Source organism: Neodiprion lecontei, chromosome 4 (genome assembly GCF_021901455.1).
Source record: "Neodiprion lecontei isolate iyNeoLeco1 chromosome 4, iyNeoLeco1.1, whole genome shotgun sequence".
NCBI lineage: Eukaryota > Metazoa > Arthropoda > Insecta > Hymenoptera > Diprionidae > Neodiprion > Neodiprion lecontei.
Window position 1 is genome coordinate 32,301,464 of NC_060263.1, and position 23,109 is coordinate 32,324,572.

General features: G+C 40.4%; 1 protein-coding gene across 8 annotated transcripts; it reads left to right on the forward strand.

Moving 5' to 3' along the window:
* The first annotated feature begins 1,498 nt into the window (after window positions 1-1,498).
* On the forward strand, window positions 1,499-21,337 carry LOC107226493 (glycoprotein 3-alpha-L-fucosyltransferase A). 8 transcript variants are annotated; one of them, XM_046736881.1, is made up of 9 exons: window positions 1,517-1,616; window positions 11,347-11,442; window positions 13,617-13,867; window positions 14,891-14,962; window positions 16,151-16,342; window positions 16,469-16,693; window positions 16,828-17,016; window positions 17,199-17,434; window positions 17,685-21,337. In XM_046736881.1, the coding sequence occupies exons 3-9, from the start codon at window positions 13,673-13,675 to the stop codon at window positions 18,028-18,030; spliced, it is 1,455 nt and encodes a 484-aa protein (XP_046592837.1). In that variant the 5' UTR covers window positions 1,517-1,616; window positions 11,347-11,442; window positions 13,617-13,672; the 3' UTR covers window positions 18,031-21,337. The 8 variants fall into 8 exon arrangements, with proteins under 8 accessions (XP_046592836.1, XP_046592837.1, XP_046592839.1 ...); XM_046736880.1 differs by lacking the exon at window positions 11,347-11,442 and having other exon boundaries at window positions 1,499-1,616; XM_046736883.1 differs by lacking the exon at window positions 1,517-1,616 and having other exon boundaries at window positions 11,283-11,442.
* The last annotated feature ends 1,772 nt before the right edge of the window (window positions 21,338-23,109 follow it).

Genomic DNA, 23,109 nt, shown 5'->3' on the forward strand with positions numbered 1-23,109 from the left:
ATCAAAGAATCGAAAAGATCGTAAGCAACCTAATTACCGGGATTTTGGTGTGAAGCCGAACGAGGCTAGCCGTATCAGTAGTACATTCCGTTATATGGTCAGCCACCAACTAATTGTAAAACGACTTTAACTTGTAAGAGCAGAGCAGGGGGCGAAAGCTGGTAAGGTGTGGTCTTTCTGGTTGGTTAAAAATAATTTGCTTGAGTACTTTTTATTTGCTGTAGTAGAAAATTGCGTGCAATTTCGCAGTTAGTTTAAAAATTAAAACAGTGGGAGTAAAAAGAAAGCAGCGTCAGAAGCTAACGAATTCTTCGGCGGAGCAGATCTTGACAGGTTTAATTTGCCAAATCTATATGCAGCATAACTTTGAAAACTGGAAAATTTTTTACATAAATAAAAAATTGTTGTGCAACACTCGATGCCTCAGAGCTACTTGGTGCAATTGTCACGCCAAATGATCCGCCAGGGCGCTTCCTGAGGTGTTTCAAGATGTTCCGACGAGTCTTAATTTGCCCATTTCCGTTCCTTTTTGACATGCCATACACTTTATGTCATATATGTCATATTATGCCATACACAAACAGCGACTTCTTCCTAGGATTTACCTACTACATTTTAGTTTAAGACAGAGCTAATTATTTTAAGATAGTTCTCATGTCGTCGTTAACAATGTCACTATTACTACACGATGATAGTAAATTAAAATAAAAAATCAGGAACAAATGTAAAATACTGTAGCCCGTATAAATTAGCGGTCATCGGTAAGTATCGAGCAGAACAGTTTCAATTATTTGAGTTTCGACTACCATGTGTACCCTTTCGCATGCGTATCGCTCGTCTGTAATTTATTGTTACCAGAATGAAGTCTTAATTAATCTCTCAAGTACCATCGCGATCTCTGACTTTGACTATCTTATTCTGTTGCCCATAATATTCAGTGTCGTACAGTATATCAGCAAAGATGCAATTAGAGTCCATCGTACCGAGTAGCTACATAGCTCAATATTCCTCTGGTTTTAGTATCGAGCGATTTTTTCCTGCTCAGAGAAGACTCGTACAGTTAGTTTTACAGCTCAAGCTTCGCTATTGTAAAGAAGGAAGAAATTGTTGACTCAAGTATTTCATCGATTTTCTCGTCGAGCTGTTCGAAGAGCGCAATCCCTTTTGATTTTCTAAGGCGTCCTGATTAGTGGGAAGAGACCGTTAGGTAAAATTTTCACCTCGGTAAGTTGAAAACACGAAGCAGAACTCCCAGCACAGCGAATAGCATACCTATATCTCGCTTGCCGGATCGAAAGCGCGAAGCTCAGAAGTCCAAAAAATTCCGGTCAATCGTAAATACGTCCACCCTACGCATCCGTCGGTTAAAGCTTCCGGTTTTAAACAAGCATCCTGCACCCACACTGGCGGATTCCTCGCGCGGTGGCGCAGACGCGTGGATTATAGATTTTCCCGTGGCCGGGTCTGGGTCTCCTCCAATGGACAGGACTTTTTCGACGACTTCGAAGGGTTGATAATGGGAAGTCGCGAGGGTGCGCGTAAAGCGCCGGCGGTGCAGTCGACGTTTCTCTTTCCGAGGCGGAGCGCGGGACCCGGTGAGGTGATCTTCGTGCTCGGTGAGTGAGTCTTGCGCGTTCATCGTTCCACCGAAGCACGCCAATTCAGAAATTCAAAACCCGTTCACCGAAACCCCATTCTCGCTTGTATCGAATTTCCCCGCCGCCATCCTCTCGCCCCTATCCTTGTTATTCGGTAACTTGGGAGTGTATCAGACTGGATATCCTAGTGTAGTCTAGGGGCACACGTGCACTAATCATTTATTATTACCTGCAGGTACTGCATACAGAGGAGCAAATCAAATTATGCTCATCCCTGCTGCGTGTGTTTTGTTTATCATCTCGTATTTTCCCGGGTGAAAATTAATTTCTTACAATCTCGCGATTATATATATTTACTGTAACACATCACGGTGATCATTGACCGACGGGCACTTTGAGAATCCCCAATTGTTGAGCATGTAGCTTGGAAATTTTACTGTCAATAACGGTGCGGAATCCTTCGATATATGTTTGTTTCTCGGGTTAACTACACAATCCTGAATCCTGACAGAGATCAGCCATACAGTGGATTGTGCGAACGAGGACAAAGATTTGTAAGACCGTCACGAAATGGCTACTTTTTGTCAAAGTTTAGATCATTCCAATTTTCTTGACATATGCCTCTGATGAACATTTCTTTTTAGAATCGTTCGGATCTCCAATATCCCAATAAATATATGTTCACGTGTATATATTATACAGCCGCTATAAGATCACGACAATATTATTACGAATGACTATAAATGTTCTCAATTTACAGGTTATAGATTTCTAGTTAGTCAATGGTTGTTAATCTGTTAATCATTCTGCAAAATAACATTACTATCATTATTTACACACGGCTTGAGCAAGTTGAAAACATTTGTGATGATTCACTCATTCGGTTGTAAGAAAGCGTAGATTTCCGTTATAGTATGTTAAAAAAAAAAAACTGCAAGAATAAAAAAATATTAAACCCTCTCGGAAAACCGTTGGACCGCCTTTTTATAATTATTACCTAAAAAGCAATGAAAGCGCGGACACAATTAGAATACAAACGGAAGCATATATATACAGCTTTTCATAACGCGCGATATCGACGAAGTTTTACTCGAATGAATTCACGAGATGAATTGTTGTCGGATGACATTATTTTCACAATTAAAATTAATCTCCGCGAGTCTTCGGCTCTTTTACATTTATCATTGCTGAGTATTTCCGTGGATCCGTATTTATCTGATAAAATACGGATTCATTATATTCCACGCAAATGACCTTATTACAGATTTATGCAAAAGCGGCGTTGCGTGAGCGATCGTTTGTTTCGAGCACAAGCTTAATTCGAATCGCACTTAAACTAACGAGATAACGAAAGCTTAACGCGAGTTTCCCGGCCTGCTACACCGGTGTCCCTTAGTTAGTACTGCGAGGCTATACAGTTTGCTCAAATAAATTCCATAATATCGGTGCCACATTGCGAACTGACCTGTAGATAAACGATCCCTCTTCTTGCAGAACGAACAAAGGACCAAACGTTATAGCTTGGAATAGCTTTAATGTCCTGCGAGGATAAAGCAATTATAAATAACACAAATTAGCGACCTGAAATGTGGCCATCGCATACAATTTTTACTTGACAAAGCTGGTGCACTTGAGCAGAGAATATTTTAATTAGTAATTCGTTTTTGAAAACATTCATGCTAGTTCGAGTACTTTAAAGTCAGCGTTAAAATGCTCCTACGTGAAAAGTATACAATCGCGTGAAAGTGTGAACGGTTTCACAAAAGTATAAGAGAAAAACTTGGCGTGGCTCGCAGCTTTCTTCTCTCGGCCAGAATGGAAACTATTCCAGTAAAGAAGAACGAGCAGAAGAGGTGTCTATTTTGGAAAAAAGCCAGGATTCACACCTCCGAAGCTTTTGCTGAACTGGAATGTGACTCGGACTAGCACTTTTTCATCGATTCGGAACTCGACACCATAAGTAGTCCCATTCCGAGTGGATTAGGTACGACGGATTATAAGGTGGAAAGGGTTTTTTACAGGCAGGTTTAATGTGCCTGTGACTTACTCGTGGGACAGCATTTTCCAAGCGTGGATAATACGCTACAGACAGAGGGAAATACACGTACAAGAGAGAAAGGATAGAAATTGGGCGCTTGAAGGATGGCGAGGTTGGATAAGTGCCGTCGTTGAGGACCCCCGACGTCATCCACTTTATCAGTGCTCAGGGATTTCGACTAACGCAGAAACTTGAGATAAAAACCTCGAGTACTGTTGCGCCTGAAAAGCATTTACAATCACGCGATTTATTCTCTACAGAACATCACTGCGAATTGTCCATCATTCAACAGCCTCGTATCCGGGTGAATGTCAGTAATGAGTTAATGACTGTGATTACATTCTGGCAATGAAAACAGTGTGAAATTTCTGTAAAACAGTATTGTTGATCATCAACTTCAGTTAAATTTAGTTACAACTTTTGACGCGATACTGATATTACGATTAATTACGCCTTGCAATTGTTCAACCATAATCAAACAAGATTAGTAATGAGAATTGTCTGTAATCTCATTTAATCACGATCAGTTCATTATTCTTCCATTTGTATCAACGAGTGGCAAAAAAGAAATCAAGTGAATCGTTCTGCGAAAATGCAGAATTCTTACAAAATTCACCGGACACACAAGCCCGTTAAAAAAATTCTCAACGATCAGGTCCAACTGCAGGCGACATTATGTCCGTACTTTCCCGCAACCTTTCCGCCGCGGTTGCTCTGCAACTGTAGAAATCCCAGAGATTCATTGATTTCGCGAATGGAAGAGGAACATCGATTGTTATGAAGAGTCGCGCGAACGTACGCGTCGTAAAACCGCCGGTTCCACCTCCGCTCGCTACCTTTCACCAGTTCAGAAAGGAACTGCTAAAGTTCATCCCGCGTTTATTTGGAATAATGCACACGATGTTGAACTATTCACATTTATATTGCACAGTCTATTCACCTTACACTCAATCGCACACTAACAAATTTCTGCAATTACTCTCTGCGGCAGTTTGCAAATCGTTGACGCAATACTTTCCAAACAAGCGTATAGCACATTATGCATTGGGTATATTCATACGTCATGCGAGCTCATCTGTTGATCCGGCTTACATTTAGGTACGTATTCGATTGATCAGACGATCAAAAAAATACTCGACAGCTGTTAACGCTACGGGTGTGATTCGATTCGCGTTAAGTCATTCTTTCCACGGGTTATACGGAATCCCTTCACAGGCTATCGATTAATTTGACAACGATATCGCTTCGCTGTCCTGCAGGTTACTAACCTGGGCTTATCGTTGGCTACGCAATTAGCGTCGGTTGTTAGCTTCACGGTGTTAGGTGGAGGATGTACACACATTGCAGCAGGCCGGTAATATTCTTTGCCAAGATGAGTTCGGTCCGTCGTGGGCCGATATCCTGATGTAATCGCCGGTACCTCGGCGGGTTTCCCTTCCCTTGTAATCTTCAGTCGAAGAAATGAGCCCGAGTCGAGATGCAGTGGTTAGTTTAGAAACTTGAGTGCACCTTATCATGCGAGTCCAGAACGTATACTGGCACTTAATATTATGCTCACGCGAGTATTTTAGTGGAAATATAACAGTTTTCGAAACATGTGCCGCTTGAAGTGCATAACAGTTCTTGCTCGGCCTTATTCCGCACTCAGATTCTACGATTCTACACCTGAATCTATAAGGAATCCGAAAATAATTATAGGGGACGCCGTTTATTTATTAGTAAGTATTATACTTGTGTAAACGGTGGATCGGGATATAAAATTTATTGGTCGGTGATACGGATGTTGGGGTTGATCGCGATCATTTGTCAAACAACTCGTACGTATTTATTATACGCTACGTTTTACACGCTGATGAACACGCGTGACGTATTTTGTCGTCCAGGAAGTGACGCGATTGCGCACTGCTATATCTCTGCGATAAATATTTTCATTAAATGCTTCTACGCAATCGCAAAAAACTTGTACTCGATTTAACGTTTCCGATAAGTCTGCGAATCCGCTTTTTCCTCTCTGCTAACGTCGTTTTTATATCTCTGAAGTCTGTAAATATCCGAATGTACACTCAGGCTGCAACGTTTGTTTTACGACAGTTTTGCAAAGTGTAAAACGCGTTAGTACCTTCGGTTTATAATATTAGAATTTTAAATCTTTGAAGAAATAAGGAGCAAGAAATTCCATGCACGGATTAGTAACCCAAGCCAAGTACGAATTTGTTGTGCTGACACCTATTCCGATTATTTGCGATATTCGTTCGTGCCTGTTTCATACGTCGTGCAACATTTTATGTTAGCAGCTGATATTAAAAATGCTAGTGATATCTTAATTACCTTCAAACAGCTCGAGTTCTTGTAAATTGTAATATAGGATGTCCATCTAATTTCGAACGTCGAAATTGCACTTTTACCTACACCTTTCTTCTGGTTTTGAAATGTGTATAAATGCCAAGTAAAGTCGGTGGTTATCCAAGCCGTTGTCTCGGGTACATTTAAGTGATTTGCACCTTAATCTAGGTAAATCGGTTCATGGTTCAAGCTGGCACAGACTTACAGCCAAGTGGCTTTACCACGCGGTCGCGTAAATCGATTAGGTGTCATTACGGATGTACCTTTACGCGTATAATGGAATTATTCTACATTTCTGAGCTTGCAATGACAGACAATGAGGCCATGATTTTTAAATCACGCATATGGTTAAGCATTGCCACTTTCCTGTCTCTGGTTACAAATTCGTACTCCGCTGTTTTCGCTCAAGGTCTACAATTATTATTTTCACACAATTATGAAAGTAGTTCGGCCCGTCGCCCGCATGTTTCACTCGTAGGTTTACACGGCATGTTTTCTGCTATCTAACAAAACTTACTGTCCTAGTTCGCTAAAGCCGGAATATAATGTCCATCTGCATACTAACTCGCAATTCTTGTGCCCGGGAATAAATTTAGAATGGGCAAGAATTTAAACGAATACCGTTTAGCAATGAATGTAACGAATGATCAGCCAAAGCGTAAATATGCATTGTCTCTCACATAATCAGAATATTAAGCGATTATTAGTTCCGCCCAGTTATTAATTTTTTTTTTTTTTTTCAATGAAAACCCACGGGTTTTTTGGTGACGAAAAAAGCGTCATTGTTGTTCGCCGAGGCATGATGACAATTGTCGGTATTCTCGTAATCACGTTCTGTTACATATAATGCCGTTGATTAGACAGGTTCACGCAGAAGAAGCCTGCATACAAGTTATAAAATACGACGGAAATGTCACTCAAAAATTGTCATTGTTTTATACATTATCCTGCGTGTATATATATATATATATGCACTAAGAGAAAAAAGTCGTTGAATCAAGTAAATGTGCGGTCACGGGTGGCGAAATAAATATTTATTTGTGTCAATTCATTTCCTCGCCCTTGACCGTACATTTGGCTCATTCAACGACATTTTTCTCTCAGTGTGCTGATTGCGTATTCGCCTATACCAGCATGTCCCTAATAAATACCGGTTTGCTTGTGTCTCAGTGTAATTGTCGCGATCACTTACTATCGCACATATATTTAGGAATACATTCTATATTCTCATACGACAGTAAAACCCACCGGTTAACCAGTTCCTATCTACTAGTCAGTAACTCTAGACTCCGCACTGGATATAGGCTGCGGTAAATTATTTCTGCTTTATAGTCTGACTGAAAGAGCTTGAGCTTAGGATACTGCGGGAATCGTGCTTACCTGTGGTTGTTGAAAATTCAGAGAGGTTTAACGATGGAGCACGGTGTATACAATATCCCATTAATTCGCACGTTGAGTTACCGCGATGCTTGCGAGGCACGAATAAGCATTCCGAATTAGACTATATTTGTCTCATTTGCTTGATTCCGCTACCAAAACCTCGATATAACTCGCCAACAATTCGGCAATAATAACAACACATTCTTTTGGGATCGCAGTTGCCCTGCAAGCTTGTGCGATTAGACTCGCTACCGCGAATTATCCATGTCGTCGGGTGATTGAGAATTGAAAGAATTACTTCATGCCGATAACTCGCAATAAAAGTGGGTCTATATATTATGCGACATCTAATATGCGAACGGTACACGGATAAAGATGACAGTGAACAGTATCGGTAGATCGCAGTAAAAATATACCAATTATGGTGTCCTATCTCTTGTATTATCCGCGAATTACAATGTGGCCTATTAACGCCCGCTATCTGATGATATGCGCACGCACTATGTACGACAGATAAAAAAAATAAACAGAGGAAAAAAGAGAAACGACTAGTAGTATATCCGTTAAATGTATAATATCTAAGTTGTTGCACAAGCTGCGTTTACAGTGCCTAGCGAATCACAGATTACTACGTGTAATTGAAAACCCTTGATCATTTTTCGAATGATATTTGTTTATCTCGATACTACGTATACATCGACTTTATACCCTTTGGGGGAAGATTCGTCGGCACGAATGGTACTTCGTAATTTAATTGTAAGCCCGCGTATGACTTTGAACGTTTAGCGCGCACGCTCTTCGCAATAACTGGACAGTGGGAGGCTTCGGGATCGCAGCAGTTACACGGAAATAGCGACTGGTGCTCACAGCGTTTCATTATTTTCTCCGACATATTCTTGACCGGCATATAATGTATACACGGGCGTTAGTCTTTCGTTAGAACGTTTAATTTCCAGTTGGGTTTTGCAAATGTTGCTTAATTGCCGCTGATCCAACGAAGAATTCACACTCTGGTAAATCGTTACAACTCTGTTACAAGTTAAACCACGCATACACGTTAATCAATTTCAATTTATATTTAGACATGTGACTATTCGTCCGGATGCCGAGTGGACTCCGCGGAGAAAACAGTGCTCACTAAATTACATAAACATATACATACAGTATGTGAAAATTTGTGCAGCTGTGGGTGGTCGCGATCCTGATATGCGTTATCGCTCGTTTATACAGCTCGCTACGTACATTCGATGTCGATCTCATTTCAGGTCCCAAATTTTCCTACCTACTTGAGTTGAAATGTCCTGTTTCAGAGCCCCTTAATGCTTATAATTATTGTTTACATTATTTAACAAGGAAGTAGACCGCACTCAAATTATATGGGCATGTGTGTGCAGTGATTCGCGGAAAATGTGCACCACTCGGAACGACGAGTGTGGATTTTTATGATTGACAATTGGAACAATTGATCGGTAACGCGGATTTGGCATGTTGACTTACCTGAAAGTGCGTTCTCTCCTAGGTCGCGGACTTTCGCGTTGTTCACCAAATTGTTAAATTCACCGCAGATCATGTGTGGTCCACATGCCTGTCTCGACCTTGGACTCATCGTTTATCCATTTACAGTTATTCAATCGTTTGCTTAATCACTTTTACCGAGTGAATGCTGATCCTTCGTATCGTCTAGTTTAATCCGTCACTGGTTCACGACGTCATATTTCACATTTTCAACGGCATATGTTGTACTTTCCGATGAAACGTACACAACGAGGCTAACGATCAGGCGCATGCACATAGTCACTCTTTATAAATAACTTTCCGATACCACGTTATGTATAATAATTCGCAATCACTGCATAGTATTTAGAATCATCACATAGAGTAAAAGCTCACTTCATTCGTTTGTCGCTCAAGTTCACTTTAAATTCAGGACTGCAAACAACTCTTAGCATTTCGAACAGCACCTATGAATGTACACTGCAAAAAATATCTCTAAGTCAGAACTTCTGAACCATGAGAGTTTCTTCTAACCGAGAAAAGTTCGAGATTCTTTTATTCAGTGGTGCGAACAAAATTGTGGAATCATACACACCATTATTTTATAAAATCAATACAACACTCTCTCAGTTTTATTAATCCCTTCGATAGAAATAATTAATCAACAACTTGTATAGTACTTTTGTAAGTCGAGCGAAGTTGTTTGTAGACGATTGAAAATTTTTATTCAATCAATGATTCGCAGTTTGAGAAATGTCTTACTCAGCGTGAATTCATTGAATGAATATTTATTTTTTGTCAGCTTCGACGTTGTGGCCTAAGTCTGGTTATACTCTCATCTGTTACTCATCCAGTGTGCGAAGTATCTTCAAGATATTAGTTTAGGGAAATGGTCGTTAACATTAATTCTTTTTTTTAGGGATGAAAAGCTACAGTTCGTCTGCGTGACGGCACGGAATATAAATTTTCTTTTCACAAAAAATTAAAGAACCATCATGAGGTTAAAGTTTTTCCTATCTAGTTATCCGCAAGTCCTATAAAATATGAAAAGCGGTCTGAAAAACATGCAGCGTATACAAAGAGGAACTCCCTTGACCTCATTAAAATATTGTTTTCTCCATTGTGACAACCATATGGATGTATAAATTGGTATATGAACTGAAATCACAAGAAGTCTTGCTACTAAGCCATGAACAATGCATTCAATTTCTGATCAGTAGCTGATATTTATTCCTATTCATTGAAGGTAATTTTACTCCGCGGTGAGAAATGAACAAATAAATATTTGAAACTTTATGAAACATGTATTCTTCGCTTCGTTTGAATTCCGACCATTGTAGGTTTATTTTTTCTTTCAACTACAACGCGTTTATATCAAACGGTCTGAGAGTCATGAAGAATTATCAGTTCGCGTATCGCAATCAGAATTCGTGTCTATCGTGGTTACTGTTCAGTCACTGGCAGGTGATAGATAGAACTTGGAACAGCTGAACGTTAGTTTCTAAAAGTCATATTGTCAATTACCAAATAAAATATACAGTTAATGACAGACGTCAGGTTGTAAAAGAAAATTGTACGAAGAGATTTTAATACTAGAAATTGCTGTACAGTATGAGGGAAAAAATATAAAGTACAGCGTTCTGTAGCATTAAAATCTGTCAGTGTGAAAAAACAAGAATTATTCCAAGTGGCTCGAGTTGCCGGTACACGAAACGTACCGTCATACACACTGGAAAAACGTCCACATAACATAAATTCAGATCTGCTTCGTTTCTACGAATTAACTGGTATCGTATAAAAATAATGTGGAAAATTTCGTATCCGGTAGATATTTTGATGATCCGTGCAATATCATTTGGATCAAGACCAGACAATCAGAAGAAGGCGGCCTCACTGCTTCCAATGCGTATTATTTACCGATTGTCAGTCAGCCGGGATAATAAAGCACGTGTGATCTCCGCGCACCATTGTTGATCGTGATAAATCCGAACTCCAGCTACTATACAACCAGCTGACAACGAGCCGTATAAATTATTTATAGTCAGGTTAAGAGATACGCTTTTACACCTTCGCGACGCGTGTTTGCGTCAATTAATACAAACTAGATGCAGATTAGGATCGATTGTAAGTGGTTCGGGTCCGTGTTACGTCCATTCCGCGCGAGACTTAAGATCGCGGACGAGAAGTGGCAGAGAGCTACAGCGTCAGATGATGTCGATTGTCAGTAAAATTGGAAAACGTTATTGGAATGCTGAGATTATGAGTCTGATTTGATTCGTGATATCGCAGTCCTTTCACAAGTCTGTCCTCATGGCCGGTGGGCGTATGCAAGTAACTACGTTATTAATGCCGGTGCGTGGTGTGGGTGGGTATATCGACGATAAGATAACGGAGACCCAGTTGGCAGTGGTTTGTATCATCGTGATCCAAACGAACAGTACGATCGGTTGGTTTTTCAAATTATATTAGTCTGATTCGGTGATTTCCATCCAGGTTCTGCGGACGTGCGGTCGTTGCTGTGCCACAGACGGCGTCAATGCTTCGGCATCCTCCGATCTCGCCGAAGAAGGTGCGGCTGAAACATTGAAGGTATGACGCAAGTATCGGTATTTCATGCACGCCCGCTCGTAATCGGGCGATCCATTAATCAAGAATCAGTTGGCACCGGTCGAATTAGGAAACTTGGACCCAGGTAGCATCACCTGCCGCGGACGGCTTTCCGACATTTTCGACACACTTTTGGCGCGCGAATACTGTTTACGGTGTTGAGTGTTATTTGCATGCGGTCGCAGGTCACGATTAGAACGAAAGGACTCGTTCCGAGGGATCGGTTATCCTTATAAGCATTGAATTGTGCTGTAATTTCGAGCGATTTCTTTCCTTGTTCATTCAACTATCGATGAACCAACCACCGTTGGGTGAGAACACTTGGAATTAATTATCCAAATGATGCATAACCGATTACAGCATGTTCTAGTTACATTATTGCGGTTTTTCGCACAGACATACACGCACTATAGGACAAGGTCACCTCGTGCACCAGTTAATATCGATCTTTAGCAATCGTGAGCACGGTGACATTTCTCAATGAATCTTCTACCTTATGAATATCGCGTGCAACTGATGATTAACCACACCGAACAACTTACAATGTCGATTCAAAACGGGGCACATTACAATGCGACCGTACAATGAGCGAGGGTATAAAGGTTCTTTTTAAAACTTTAATACGTCAATAGACAGTTCCACATGCCGAGTGCCTGAACGTCGCCTCGTGTATATATGCCGGTCACTCGATAAAAACCGGAGATAACACCTGAGCCATACGGGTTATCTCGACGCGGAGCTTAATCTGACAATGTAGGAAAATAATTTCCCATACACGAGAACTCCTTTTTGTATACCTTGCTGACAATCAGTCCGCTCGACTCCCTCTGACGGCGGTATTAAAGAGTCGACGTAAGCTGTGAAAAGCAAATGGAAGAGATATTCCATTGATTTCAGCCTCCAGCTGAACAAATAACGTGGCAATGCGGTATCGGCATCGCCGTAACGGCGTAGGATTGGACATAGAGATTTCAGGCGTCGGTTTTGGATCCGAAAGAATACAGAGATTCTTCGGCTTTACAGATTCGCGGATTACACGAACGTCACTGAGCGTTACGGCACCGCGGGATTCTCGGTGCAGAACGTTGCGTCCCGTTGTCGTTTTGACTGGCTCATTCTTCAACTGTGACGTTTTGTACTTTTGTACAACGGTGTTTCGCGAACGGTTTTCCTCTGGCTGCACAAGCCGCTTCGCGGTCTGAACCGCGGTCGGTGTGTCATCTGAAATACGTATATCGATATAAATTTGAAACTAAAAATGCATGAGTTTAGTTGACATTTCGCAAGGCTGCAGCAAGCCGCCTTTGTTTCGTCGGCAATTACTCTAGTATCCATAATATGTACATGTACGGCGACGCTTTTAAAACGACAAACTGTTCAAATTATAGTCTTCTCCGTCTGTTTAATTGTTTTTGCAAGTGTTCGATACGCGTAGAGAAACATTTTATGTACTTACCTGTGAAAAGAGGATTGTGCACGAAATACGACGTCAGTTCTTATCGTTACGTGGTCCCGAGTCGACGTCGGCCGTTTTCTATCGAGTGCTGTGCGGTAGTACTCTTCGTCTAAAGAGTTTGCTGGTTAAAAATATTAGCCAAGTTATTTGTAAACTCGATAAATTTATTTGACGAATCAGCTGTTGCTCGGCTCATCGAATAAGATTTTCATTTTCAGTAAGACCTCAATGCGGAATGTATGTGCCAGCGACAAACTTCAGTATTTCACTTCAATCCTGTATTCTATCCTGTCCGCGTGTGTCCTGTTTCACGTACCATATGGATAAAAATATGTCGCTCTCGTTATGCCAAATGCAATAATAATACCTGCCTGATAATTATTGTTGCTGCATGGTTATGCGCAAAATTCACAAGAATATAATTTTTTATTACATTCAAAGCTGAAGCGAACACATCCCGGTTAAATCGCAATTGCTTATCGCAAGCGGAAGCAGTGGTCAGCGCTAAAACGTGGCTGCTCAGACCGTATATTACGTAAATCGAGTGTGTTCGGAGTTCAGAAATTTGCAGCGGTGAGTTGTAACGAATTTCTTCGGGCTCGAATCGCAATTTTCTACCTCATCGTCGAGATGGAATCGAAGTCGATTTAATTATGGCTGTGGCACTGAAGTAATTTATACCTTCTAATCCCTGTTTCAGACTAGCTGGATGTCGAAGAGCTAGCCGGCGAAGAAAATTACCGGCGATATTGCTCGATGCTTGAACAACATCGAGGAATGGCTGTCGGTCTGATGCGGTTTTCTTTGAAACGATGTTTTCTGTATGTGTTATGTCTCACCGTGGCGCTATTCTTCGTACTGAATGTTCGCCAGAGAGATTTTTGGCACCCCCCACGAACAGATGCTGTTCACGCGGATACACCGGCGAGGACGATACCTGACGGGTCGAAGGTATGTTCAAGGACACAGCGATTCTGCCGTCAGTCCATATATATTTTAAGGAAAGATTTTTCAAAGACCTTCTCAGCCATTCGGATTTGCTTTATTTCGGATTGTGTCGAAAGAAGAAATAATTTAAAAATAAAGTTAATTAGAGTTAACCCGTCTAATCAAAGTGATATGTGAATTGATATGAACGTATCAGCTTGACTCGATTCAATTCGATTTAACGACATTGATTCGAATTATAATTTGGTAAATGTATATCAACTGCCGAATTAATCGATTAGTCAATCGATACAATATCGGATCAACTGATAATTGGGCCACCATATGTTCATATCATGTAATTCGGCGAGAATAAACCTGACGCAGTGGAGAAGACAAAAATGTGGTAAAAATTATGCGAATTAACTCGCAAAATAAGTAAATCTTTGATACCTTGCAACGTGATTATGATACGAAATATTTTTAATATTATACATGTTAGTAGTTCTTAGAGTTTGGATATTTCCCTTTTTTTTGTACGGTCACTGTTCCTGTTCACCCCACCTCCAGTTTATAGCTCTTCCTGGATGCACGCCGTGACGTCAGGAAGAGCGTAAAGATTTTATCACTTCTAATTTGGTACAACAACTTTTTCCAGTCTGCATCGAGTTGACTGGCAGCCACGTGTCAGCCGAGATCCTCTGTTCGTTCGTTGTGTTCTAACCCGTCTAATTATTTCAGCTATTTCATTGTATCAACGTAAAACATTATAATTATCAATCGTGTAAGTAATAGTAATGCGAATCGTTTGTTTAACGTTGTGGCTGAAATTAAGCGCCGTAATTATAAATACATGACAGTCAAAGAAGCAATAAATCGAGGACTAACAGCTTGCCACGCGTTCTATCTTCCAATTACACGCGAAAGCTCGCAGCGCTGATTGATGCAGTGGTTGCCCTGAGTTTTGTCCGCATATTGTACAATGTATGTAAGTGATTTGAATCGTGGAGTCAGAATCACTTTTAAATTGAGAAATTTGAATCGCAGATGAAACAGGTTTGGTCTACGAAGAAGAGAGTCCGTCCTAAGAGCAAAGGAAAAGAAAAGATAGCAACAGAGGTATTGTCGATAAGCAAATTTAATACGGGACTGGGACTATGTATTAGTCGTGCTTGAAAGAGCTTCGCAGAAGCAAACCCCACGGACCCTTTCCTCGATCCTTGAATTTAATGCAATATAGCATAGTCCGCCATTATCGCGTCACGTCTGCTTTATAGATTAGCTACAAGCTTAGCCCAAGCGATACAGAAACTTGAGAGTAAATTATTCAAGCACAAAATAGCCAGCCACTTACAATTAGAAATCTAGAACATCAATCCTCATCATATGTAATATCATGGTATATGGTCCTTCGAATGAAATTAAAATCACCCTTCTATCTACCTACAGATTTTCAATTTTTTCAATTCCTTATCAGCTTCGGAAACTATCACACGTGTACAACTTATTCCACACATGTAGACTACGTACGCAAGTAAATAAATTGCTTCTGTCTCGCTGTCGCGTCATTGAACTCGTTTCAAATATATCGTGGTCTGACAGGATAGGATGAAAGACCACACCGTATTTGTTTAGCTGACAATTTCGCAAGCCAAACGCCGATAGTACCAGAGGTACGTCTTCGGTGTTACGTACTTCGGGTGTAAAAATTGCCTGCCATGTCTGTAATGAAGATGTGTGGTAATATTTTTACCGATGCGATGTAACTTGAAAATAGTCGAGACGAAACTGGAGCGCTGCCGCAGCCACGTTCTCACGCTATACCTTATAAGTTCGGGCGATTATTTCTATTGTTCAAAACTGGGGTAAGACACGAAACTATACGGAACAGTGAAAAGGTTAATTTTCCGCTGCGAGCCAGGCGTAACGTGATACGTTCGCCTCGTTACGGGAAACAGAGTTCCTCGTCACTCCGAAATGACGGGAAGGCTCACGGGAATAACACCGTTAATAATTTCGTTCGGCAGTGATGAAACCGCCACGAATTACCCTTGTATATATATTTAGTTTCCAGCATCAGCTCCTAAGATTGATGCACACTACTATTAATAGGACAAGTTTGGTCCCAAGTCACTACTTCAGACACTCGACTTATCCTGTACTTGGGGGTGATAGAATCAACGATTATTCATTCGAGGGACCAATTTTGTTTGTACATACATATAATACACACAACGAATGCGAACCGCGTTTTATGGGTATCCGAATAAGTGCATCACGTGTAATAAAGCTGACCTGATTTTCAAGGCGGTGAATTCATCCGCGTTGGTCAACTTGCTGGAAATATCTGAAGACGTTTGGGACCCAGCCCACAGACCGTGGTACATGAAGGATGGCCACCGATTGCCGCATCCCGCACCGCGGATTCGGCGTAGTGGAAAACGAGTCGCTCGTCTCTGGCCCGAAGAGGATCCTATGGAAGATCGCATCACCAATCAGGTCGGACCTTGGCTCGTTATCATGCATTGTTTCTCACCGAAATCTAGGTCGACATTCAGGACCCGGCAAATTGGGTCGCGGTTCTCATTGTGTTCGCACGCTAATCGGCTCAAATTCCATTTTCAGCTGATGTACGTACCTCCAGAGTACAACAAGACCAGCGCAGAGCAGAAGCTGAAGAAAATATTGGTGACCAATGGGATGGGCGAGGCTAAACCTGGCCGTGAAATATTCCAGAAGCTTGGCTGCCCCGTCGACACGTGTACGATCCTACGAAGTAAGCCTGAAGAGGCCGACTTGATCTTGTTCAAAGACCACGTCAGTCATCCCGGTTCCAGGCCGCAGAACCAGGTGTGTGTCTGCGTCTTTTTTCAGCACGTTCAATTCATCAATCACGCTGAGATGATTAATCTTCTGTGATACTCGTGAATTGTCACACTGTCTTGGCTGTCGTATCACGCACTAACGATACCTTAAAACACTAGATATGGATGCTGTATTTTCTGGAGTGTCCTTACCACACGCAGACGATAAAGTTTCCTCAGATAAACTGGACGGCAACGTACAGGAGGGACAGCGACATAGTCGCTCCTTACGAAAGATGGCATTACTACGATCCGAAGATCACCCAAATTCCACAGCGCATCAATTACGCCGCCAACAAGACGAGAAAGGTCCGCCATCTTGGTTAACTATTTTACTAAACATCAAGCTTTTTCTACTACCTAATTTCCATTCCTTCCGTGTGTTCGATTCGATATCACGAACGGTTCAAAAATTTTATACCTACAGTTCTGCCGATTTCGTTCGCTCATTACCAAAAATCATTGACGACGGTGTTTCTGGTTCTGTAAAGGTTGCCTGGTTCGTATCAAACTGCCACGCGCGAAATCAGAGGCTCCAGTACGCGAGGGAACTCGGTAAATACATTCCAGTTGACATATACGGGGCCTGCGGATCCCTGAGGTGTCCACGGTCCAGGGCGCAGACATGCTTCGACATGTTGGACACTGACTACAAGTTCTACCTTGCTTTTGAGAATTCAAACTGCAAGGACTACATAACGGAAAAATTCTTCGTCAACGGTCTTGGGTATGGACAGGCTTTCTGTCTTCGACTTTCCTCATCCCACTGTTTCAGCTGTTGTCGATTTTATTGTTGGGTTTAAATTGGATAGAATTGGGTCCATTTTAAAAGAAGTTGAATGTTCTTAGCTTAATCTCTGACAACTGCAGGGCCCATCTGGGTTTCCTTAATTTCACTGAACGTCAGGTGCTTCCTGCCTGAAATGAAGATAAATAATTCCAAGTAATCACGCACTGATTTCTCATCAATCTCACAGGCACAATGTGCTGCCGATCGTGATGGGTGCCAGACCGGAAGACTACGAGCGAAGCTCTCCGTACAGGTCGTACATCCACGTGGACGAGTTCGAGTCGCCTAAGGAGTTGGCGGATTACTTGCACCGCCTTGACAAGGACGACGAGCTTTACAATTCGTACTTCCGCTGGAAGGGTACCGGGGAATTTATAAATACGTATTTTTTCTGTCGCGTATGCGCGATGCTGCACGACGAGTATCCGGTGAAATCGTACAGCGACGTGAACGTCTGGTGGCGAGGTGAAGGAGTCTGCACGCAGTCCTCCTGGCGGAAGCACAACGCGCCATTGAACGCGATTGGAAATTGAATAACTAGTTCCTCGAAACGTGTAGGCTGAAAGCTGTCGCCAATTGATCTTCGTCGCGAAGACAGAGAGAGGATATCCGGATTCCGTAAACCGGGTTTCGCGGTTGTATTTGAAAATCACGGTGCTCGCCGTGCGATTTGGTGGGACCATAAGGTTCGCGGGAAATTCAAATTTGCGACGAGATTATCCACGAATTTAACTAAGCTCGTTCGCCAGAATAATACGGGTCGGTCGATATTTATAATCTGATGTTCCTTGAGGCTCATTCACGTTGATAGTTCGCGGCTCAATATTAGCCTTCGTATCTAATAATCAGGTGGAAAAGTCCGACGTGTACAGACATCGAGCAACGTTAAGAATTAACGGAGTAATGCGGAAAGCGCATCACGCATGGCAAGGGTATTCTATTTTCGATCTAACAAACGTTTTTCCCCCAAAAACAAAAAGAAAAAAAAAATAATAATCATCCGTCGCACGTACTATATTTTCAATTGAATCAGATAAGAGGCATTTTTACAATGAAGTGTTCATATATTCTGAGTGAAGAAACAAGATTTGTCTAAAACAAGTACAAGTCAATCCAAGGTTATATTTATTGTCCAAATTTCTTTTTCAATAACTTATCTCGGTGAGCACGTTTAGTGTTGTACGTCTTGTACCACTTTACGTAAAACGATTCCGGTTCGGAGACGCGAACGTACGATGGATGTATCCGAATTTCTTTTCTTCTCCCTTGATTCCCCGATTTGTAAATAAGCTCCTTCACGGCGAATCGAGGCCTACTGGTACGTTTGCAAAAAGAACGCTGTGATCTCCCACTTCGATACTCGGTGTCGAGATACGTACTTCATGACGTCCATTCGTGTGAACGATCATGTGCCTACTCAGGTAGTACAGAGTTTAAATTGATCATAGCTCTGAAATATTTGCATCGTTTGATATTGTGCGAAAAAACGAACGCCCGTATGTAATAATCAATTATGTGTTGAGTCACTATCAATTCACCATACGCAGCGTGTATTACTATACCGTATACATATTAATATTCATAGTATATCTCCTAATTGGTAATGTTACAATATTATATCAATGGCCTAATGTTATAACGTATAATATCTGTTAAGTATACGTACGATGCTTAACGGTTTTCGTTTGGTTGCTGCCTTTTTTCGTGCTGACATGAGTCTGGTTGGTATTATTATTTTCGTTTTCTCTCAATGAACGACGTAAATACGTACCGTCTCTGCGTCAAACGAATTAAAACTGATCGCGTAAATGCCGCCGCGTGCGATTAGAGCTATTCTGTTCCGAGAGCGCATGGCAAAATTTTATTTGTCTCCCAAGTGATAAGGGAGAACTCTGCATTTGTAAGAGATGAAATAGTGGCGTATTTTTTATTTCAAAAGTATAGGTCCTAGTCTGCATAAGCGTATAACACGAATGAGTATAATCGAGTTAGTCAAATATGTAGGGATGATTGTAAATATCATTTAATCACGTGAGTTATTCCTATAACGAGTGTGAGTAAAGGTGTAAAGTCGTTAGTCGTATGTTAATTACTATTAATGGTGCTGGTTATGGTGCATATAATAAATGAACGGCCGGTATCTTTCTTCGCATGTGTATGCGAAGTATTGTAAATATTTATATTATTATTTGGTATGACAGTATCAAGAGCAAAAGATTTTCGGGAAATTATTGTTATTTGTTTGGTTGTTTGATTGATTTTCTTACATCTGAAAGTGCAACGGGTCTAAAAATTGTTATCAATCGGTGACTAAATGTCAATTCTAATCTAAGCTTTTTGCCATAAAACACTTAATACACTAAAGATAGGCGGTTAAAAGGCATCAAACGCATAATGATGGCATAAAATGCAATTACGCACAGTAGTGCAACGATTAAGAAAACAAATAATAAAACTGTGACGGTTGCAAATTTTCTTGGCGAAATTAGATGACATCTTTCAATATTAAACGTTTGAATATATTTTTTGCAAATTGTATTCGAAAAGTTACGAATACATGTATATTTTTTTCCCACGAATTTCACCAGTGAAGAGATATTTCGTATGGTAGTTATATTTCTGTGATATCGGTTGAAATTTTCCTGTCGTTAATATATTGTCGCGGTAATGATCACGAAGTATAGGTGTATATTTAATAAAATACTTCGTGATGCGGAGTAGAGACAAATCAAAGTAACGAATTCGTTCGAGAAAGATGTAGAATAGAAATTTAGAATTCTAATTTTAGTTAGTGTCCGTGTTGCGTTCGTGAAAGTTTGAAACGCGTTTTTTGTTGCTGAATTGTCATTCCTGCATGAACATTCCTGTTAACTTTTGTTAATCCTCATCGACATCGATTTAGTATTAGCAAAGTATTATTACGTAGGCAACCGTGAGTATTGCTGGCCGCGAAAGGGTTTGTATGCTTTTAACGAATCGTAATTGGAAAATTCCAAATATCCTTACGTGCGTAGAAATAATTAATACATGGTCAGTATTGAGATAAATGAGGAATGAGATTTCATTGATACGTAGAGTTTGTTCTTTGATGCTGAGGTGGCTGAATTAGGATTGTCCTTAATTTGAATGTTCCAAATTGGGAAAAAAAGAAAGAAAAAAAAAAAAATGAGGCAGCATTCTAGTCTAATTGTTAACGTCTGTTATATTTTCTTATTATTTGAATAAACGAGTGTTACTGTACAGACTCTTTACAATGTTAATTTATTCAGTTTAGCAAGCCAAAGATATGTTAGTTGCACATTACGCATGTGCGTATAATAGTATAATTTCGCGTGTATAAATTCATATGAATATTGTTTAACTACGAGTATTTTTTAATCGGTGAATGTACAATATGCAATATGAATTTGTCTTATCTCGCAATCAGAGTCCGCAATACATTTGGATAATACATGCACAGTGTGCGGTAATAACGGGTGTTGGTCCACGTTGAAAAAAAAAGAAAGACAAATATCGAAATCAAATTTATGATAATGCGCGTATGAATCGGAAAAAGAGATCGTCGCCTCGGTATGATCGTTATAAGTGATGAATTAATCGAAAAGTGATCGACGATGCGATCGCGTGGAGTTTTGCGATGACTGTAATTACTCATTCGCATATAATAAACAAGTACAACATGTTGGTTATAGATCATATAGAAATACTACATGGTTGTGACGAGAAAAGCACAATTATTATTGATTGTAAGTGGCTATTTGTAATATATTTTTGTTATATTAGACAAAATAAAAAATACATGTTACTTTGAATGAATAAAAACAACAACATTTTATCGTACCACCCACCATTTTATCAATTTTCGGATGAAAATTAAATTAATCATTAGTTTAAATCCGTCTAACGAACAAACAGCGTATGTACATTCGGTAATACACATGTATTTTGTGAGATTGAACTAGCCGCTACCGCTTTAAGTCATTATAGAAAGTGCCTAGGCTATATAGTGGATAAACTCAAAAGGAGGGTTGACCTTTTTAATTTAATAAGCCTTGGGAAATTCCTTCCGCGAATTAAGTCAAGCTGCAACGTGGATCGAATGGAAGGGCACGTTCCATGCACTGAATTACACATCAGAAATTCTAATGAAACATGCTCGTGCGGTTCGTGTTACTAGTTGGAAAAGCTCGACATTGTATCTAGATTTAGTCTCTAATGATGGTCTATTCGAGAAAAATTATCGGTACACAATATTAAAGAACCTCCCCCGTCTTCAAATGTAATTGGAAGAATTAACCTGAGTGTATTCGGGGTTGAACCACAATCTTGTGCAATCTTAATATCCGTTTTCTTTTCTTTTTTCTTGCCGCGTGCATTCGCAAACTTCGACTTGAGACATTTCCAAAACGGAATCCATTTCCTCGTTACACTTGATAATCGGATTCGTATAGAAACTATGAGGCGCAGGGTGGATGACATAGCATTAGAGGAAAAATTTCCTCTCTTGGTTCAATTATCTGGAATCGTCCTCGAAGGCAATGCGAGGATCACGATCAACTGAGAAGATTTGTTACGCTCCCGTGATATCGGGGAAGAAAACCACCCTTGATTCTCTTAAAAACTCTTCAGAACATTATTAAAGCGTTACTTGCCGTAGAAGTATATTGAAAAAGGATCTCGCAGGGTTCGTACGCACAGGTAAAACCTGGAAATCGGGGAAAAGTCAGGGAATTTTGTAAATAAAATTAGAGTTTTGAGTCCGTCGAAGAAATAAACTCGTTTTTATACGAAGTACTATCGATGTTGAGAAAAAAAAATGTACCTACAATTTTGTTCTATCGCTCCACTTCGTACATTCTACGTATATTACTCAATACCAAACTTTCTTTCGTTTTTTTCTTACGGAAAATCGCAGGCTGTTTTTTGTAAATTGATTGTCAAATAGTAAGATATTTACCAGGTAATACTCGAGGCATTAGTATTAATGTGTAGAAATATTGTTACTTTTCAATTATTTTCTGGAATACCTGGAAAAGTCAGGGAAATTCAAATTCCAAAAAGCGTACGAACCCTGTCTCGGTACCTCGACGTGTAAAATAGGTAGGTATAATCATTTGCTCATTGTTGAGTTTGTTGGCTCCGCGCGTGAACGTATACGTGAGGTAAGCACACCAGTTTCTAATAAATTTGAAACCACATTGTACTAATTAGTGTTTATAATTGACAGATATTTTACTATTTACATAAGCGCAATGGGTTCTTAATGTTTCGATGTTCAATGATCATCTGAATTCAATAGGAAATTTCATAGAAAATGTGCAAAGTATATAATTCGAGATGTGTTTGCTGTGGATAATTGATCCAACTGACTCTAAATTTCTTCAAATAAGTGGCATGCAGGCCCTGTTTACTGACACGAAGATCCATGAGAGAGGGTAATTTTGACTACTATTGATTCGCCGTTTTCTGGGAAAGAGACACTTGTCTTCTGTACATAAAAAGTCTTCAGTTCGCGTTCTTGGAATGTTTTAGCTAGCTTACCGAGGACTGCAGAGTTCTCTTCTCTAAGCATCGTAAATTGATGATTTATGGCTCTCCGCTCTTTCTCGTGT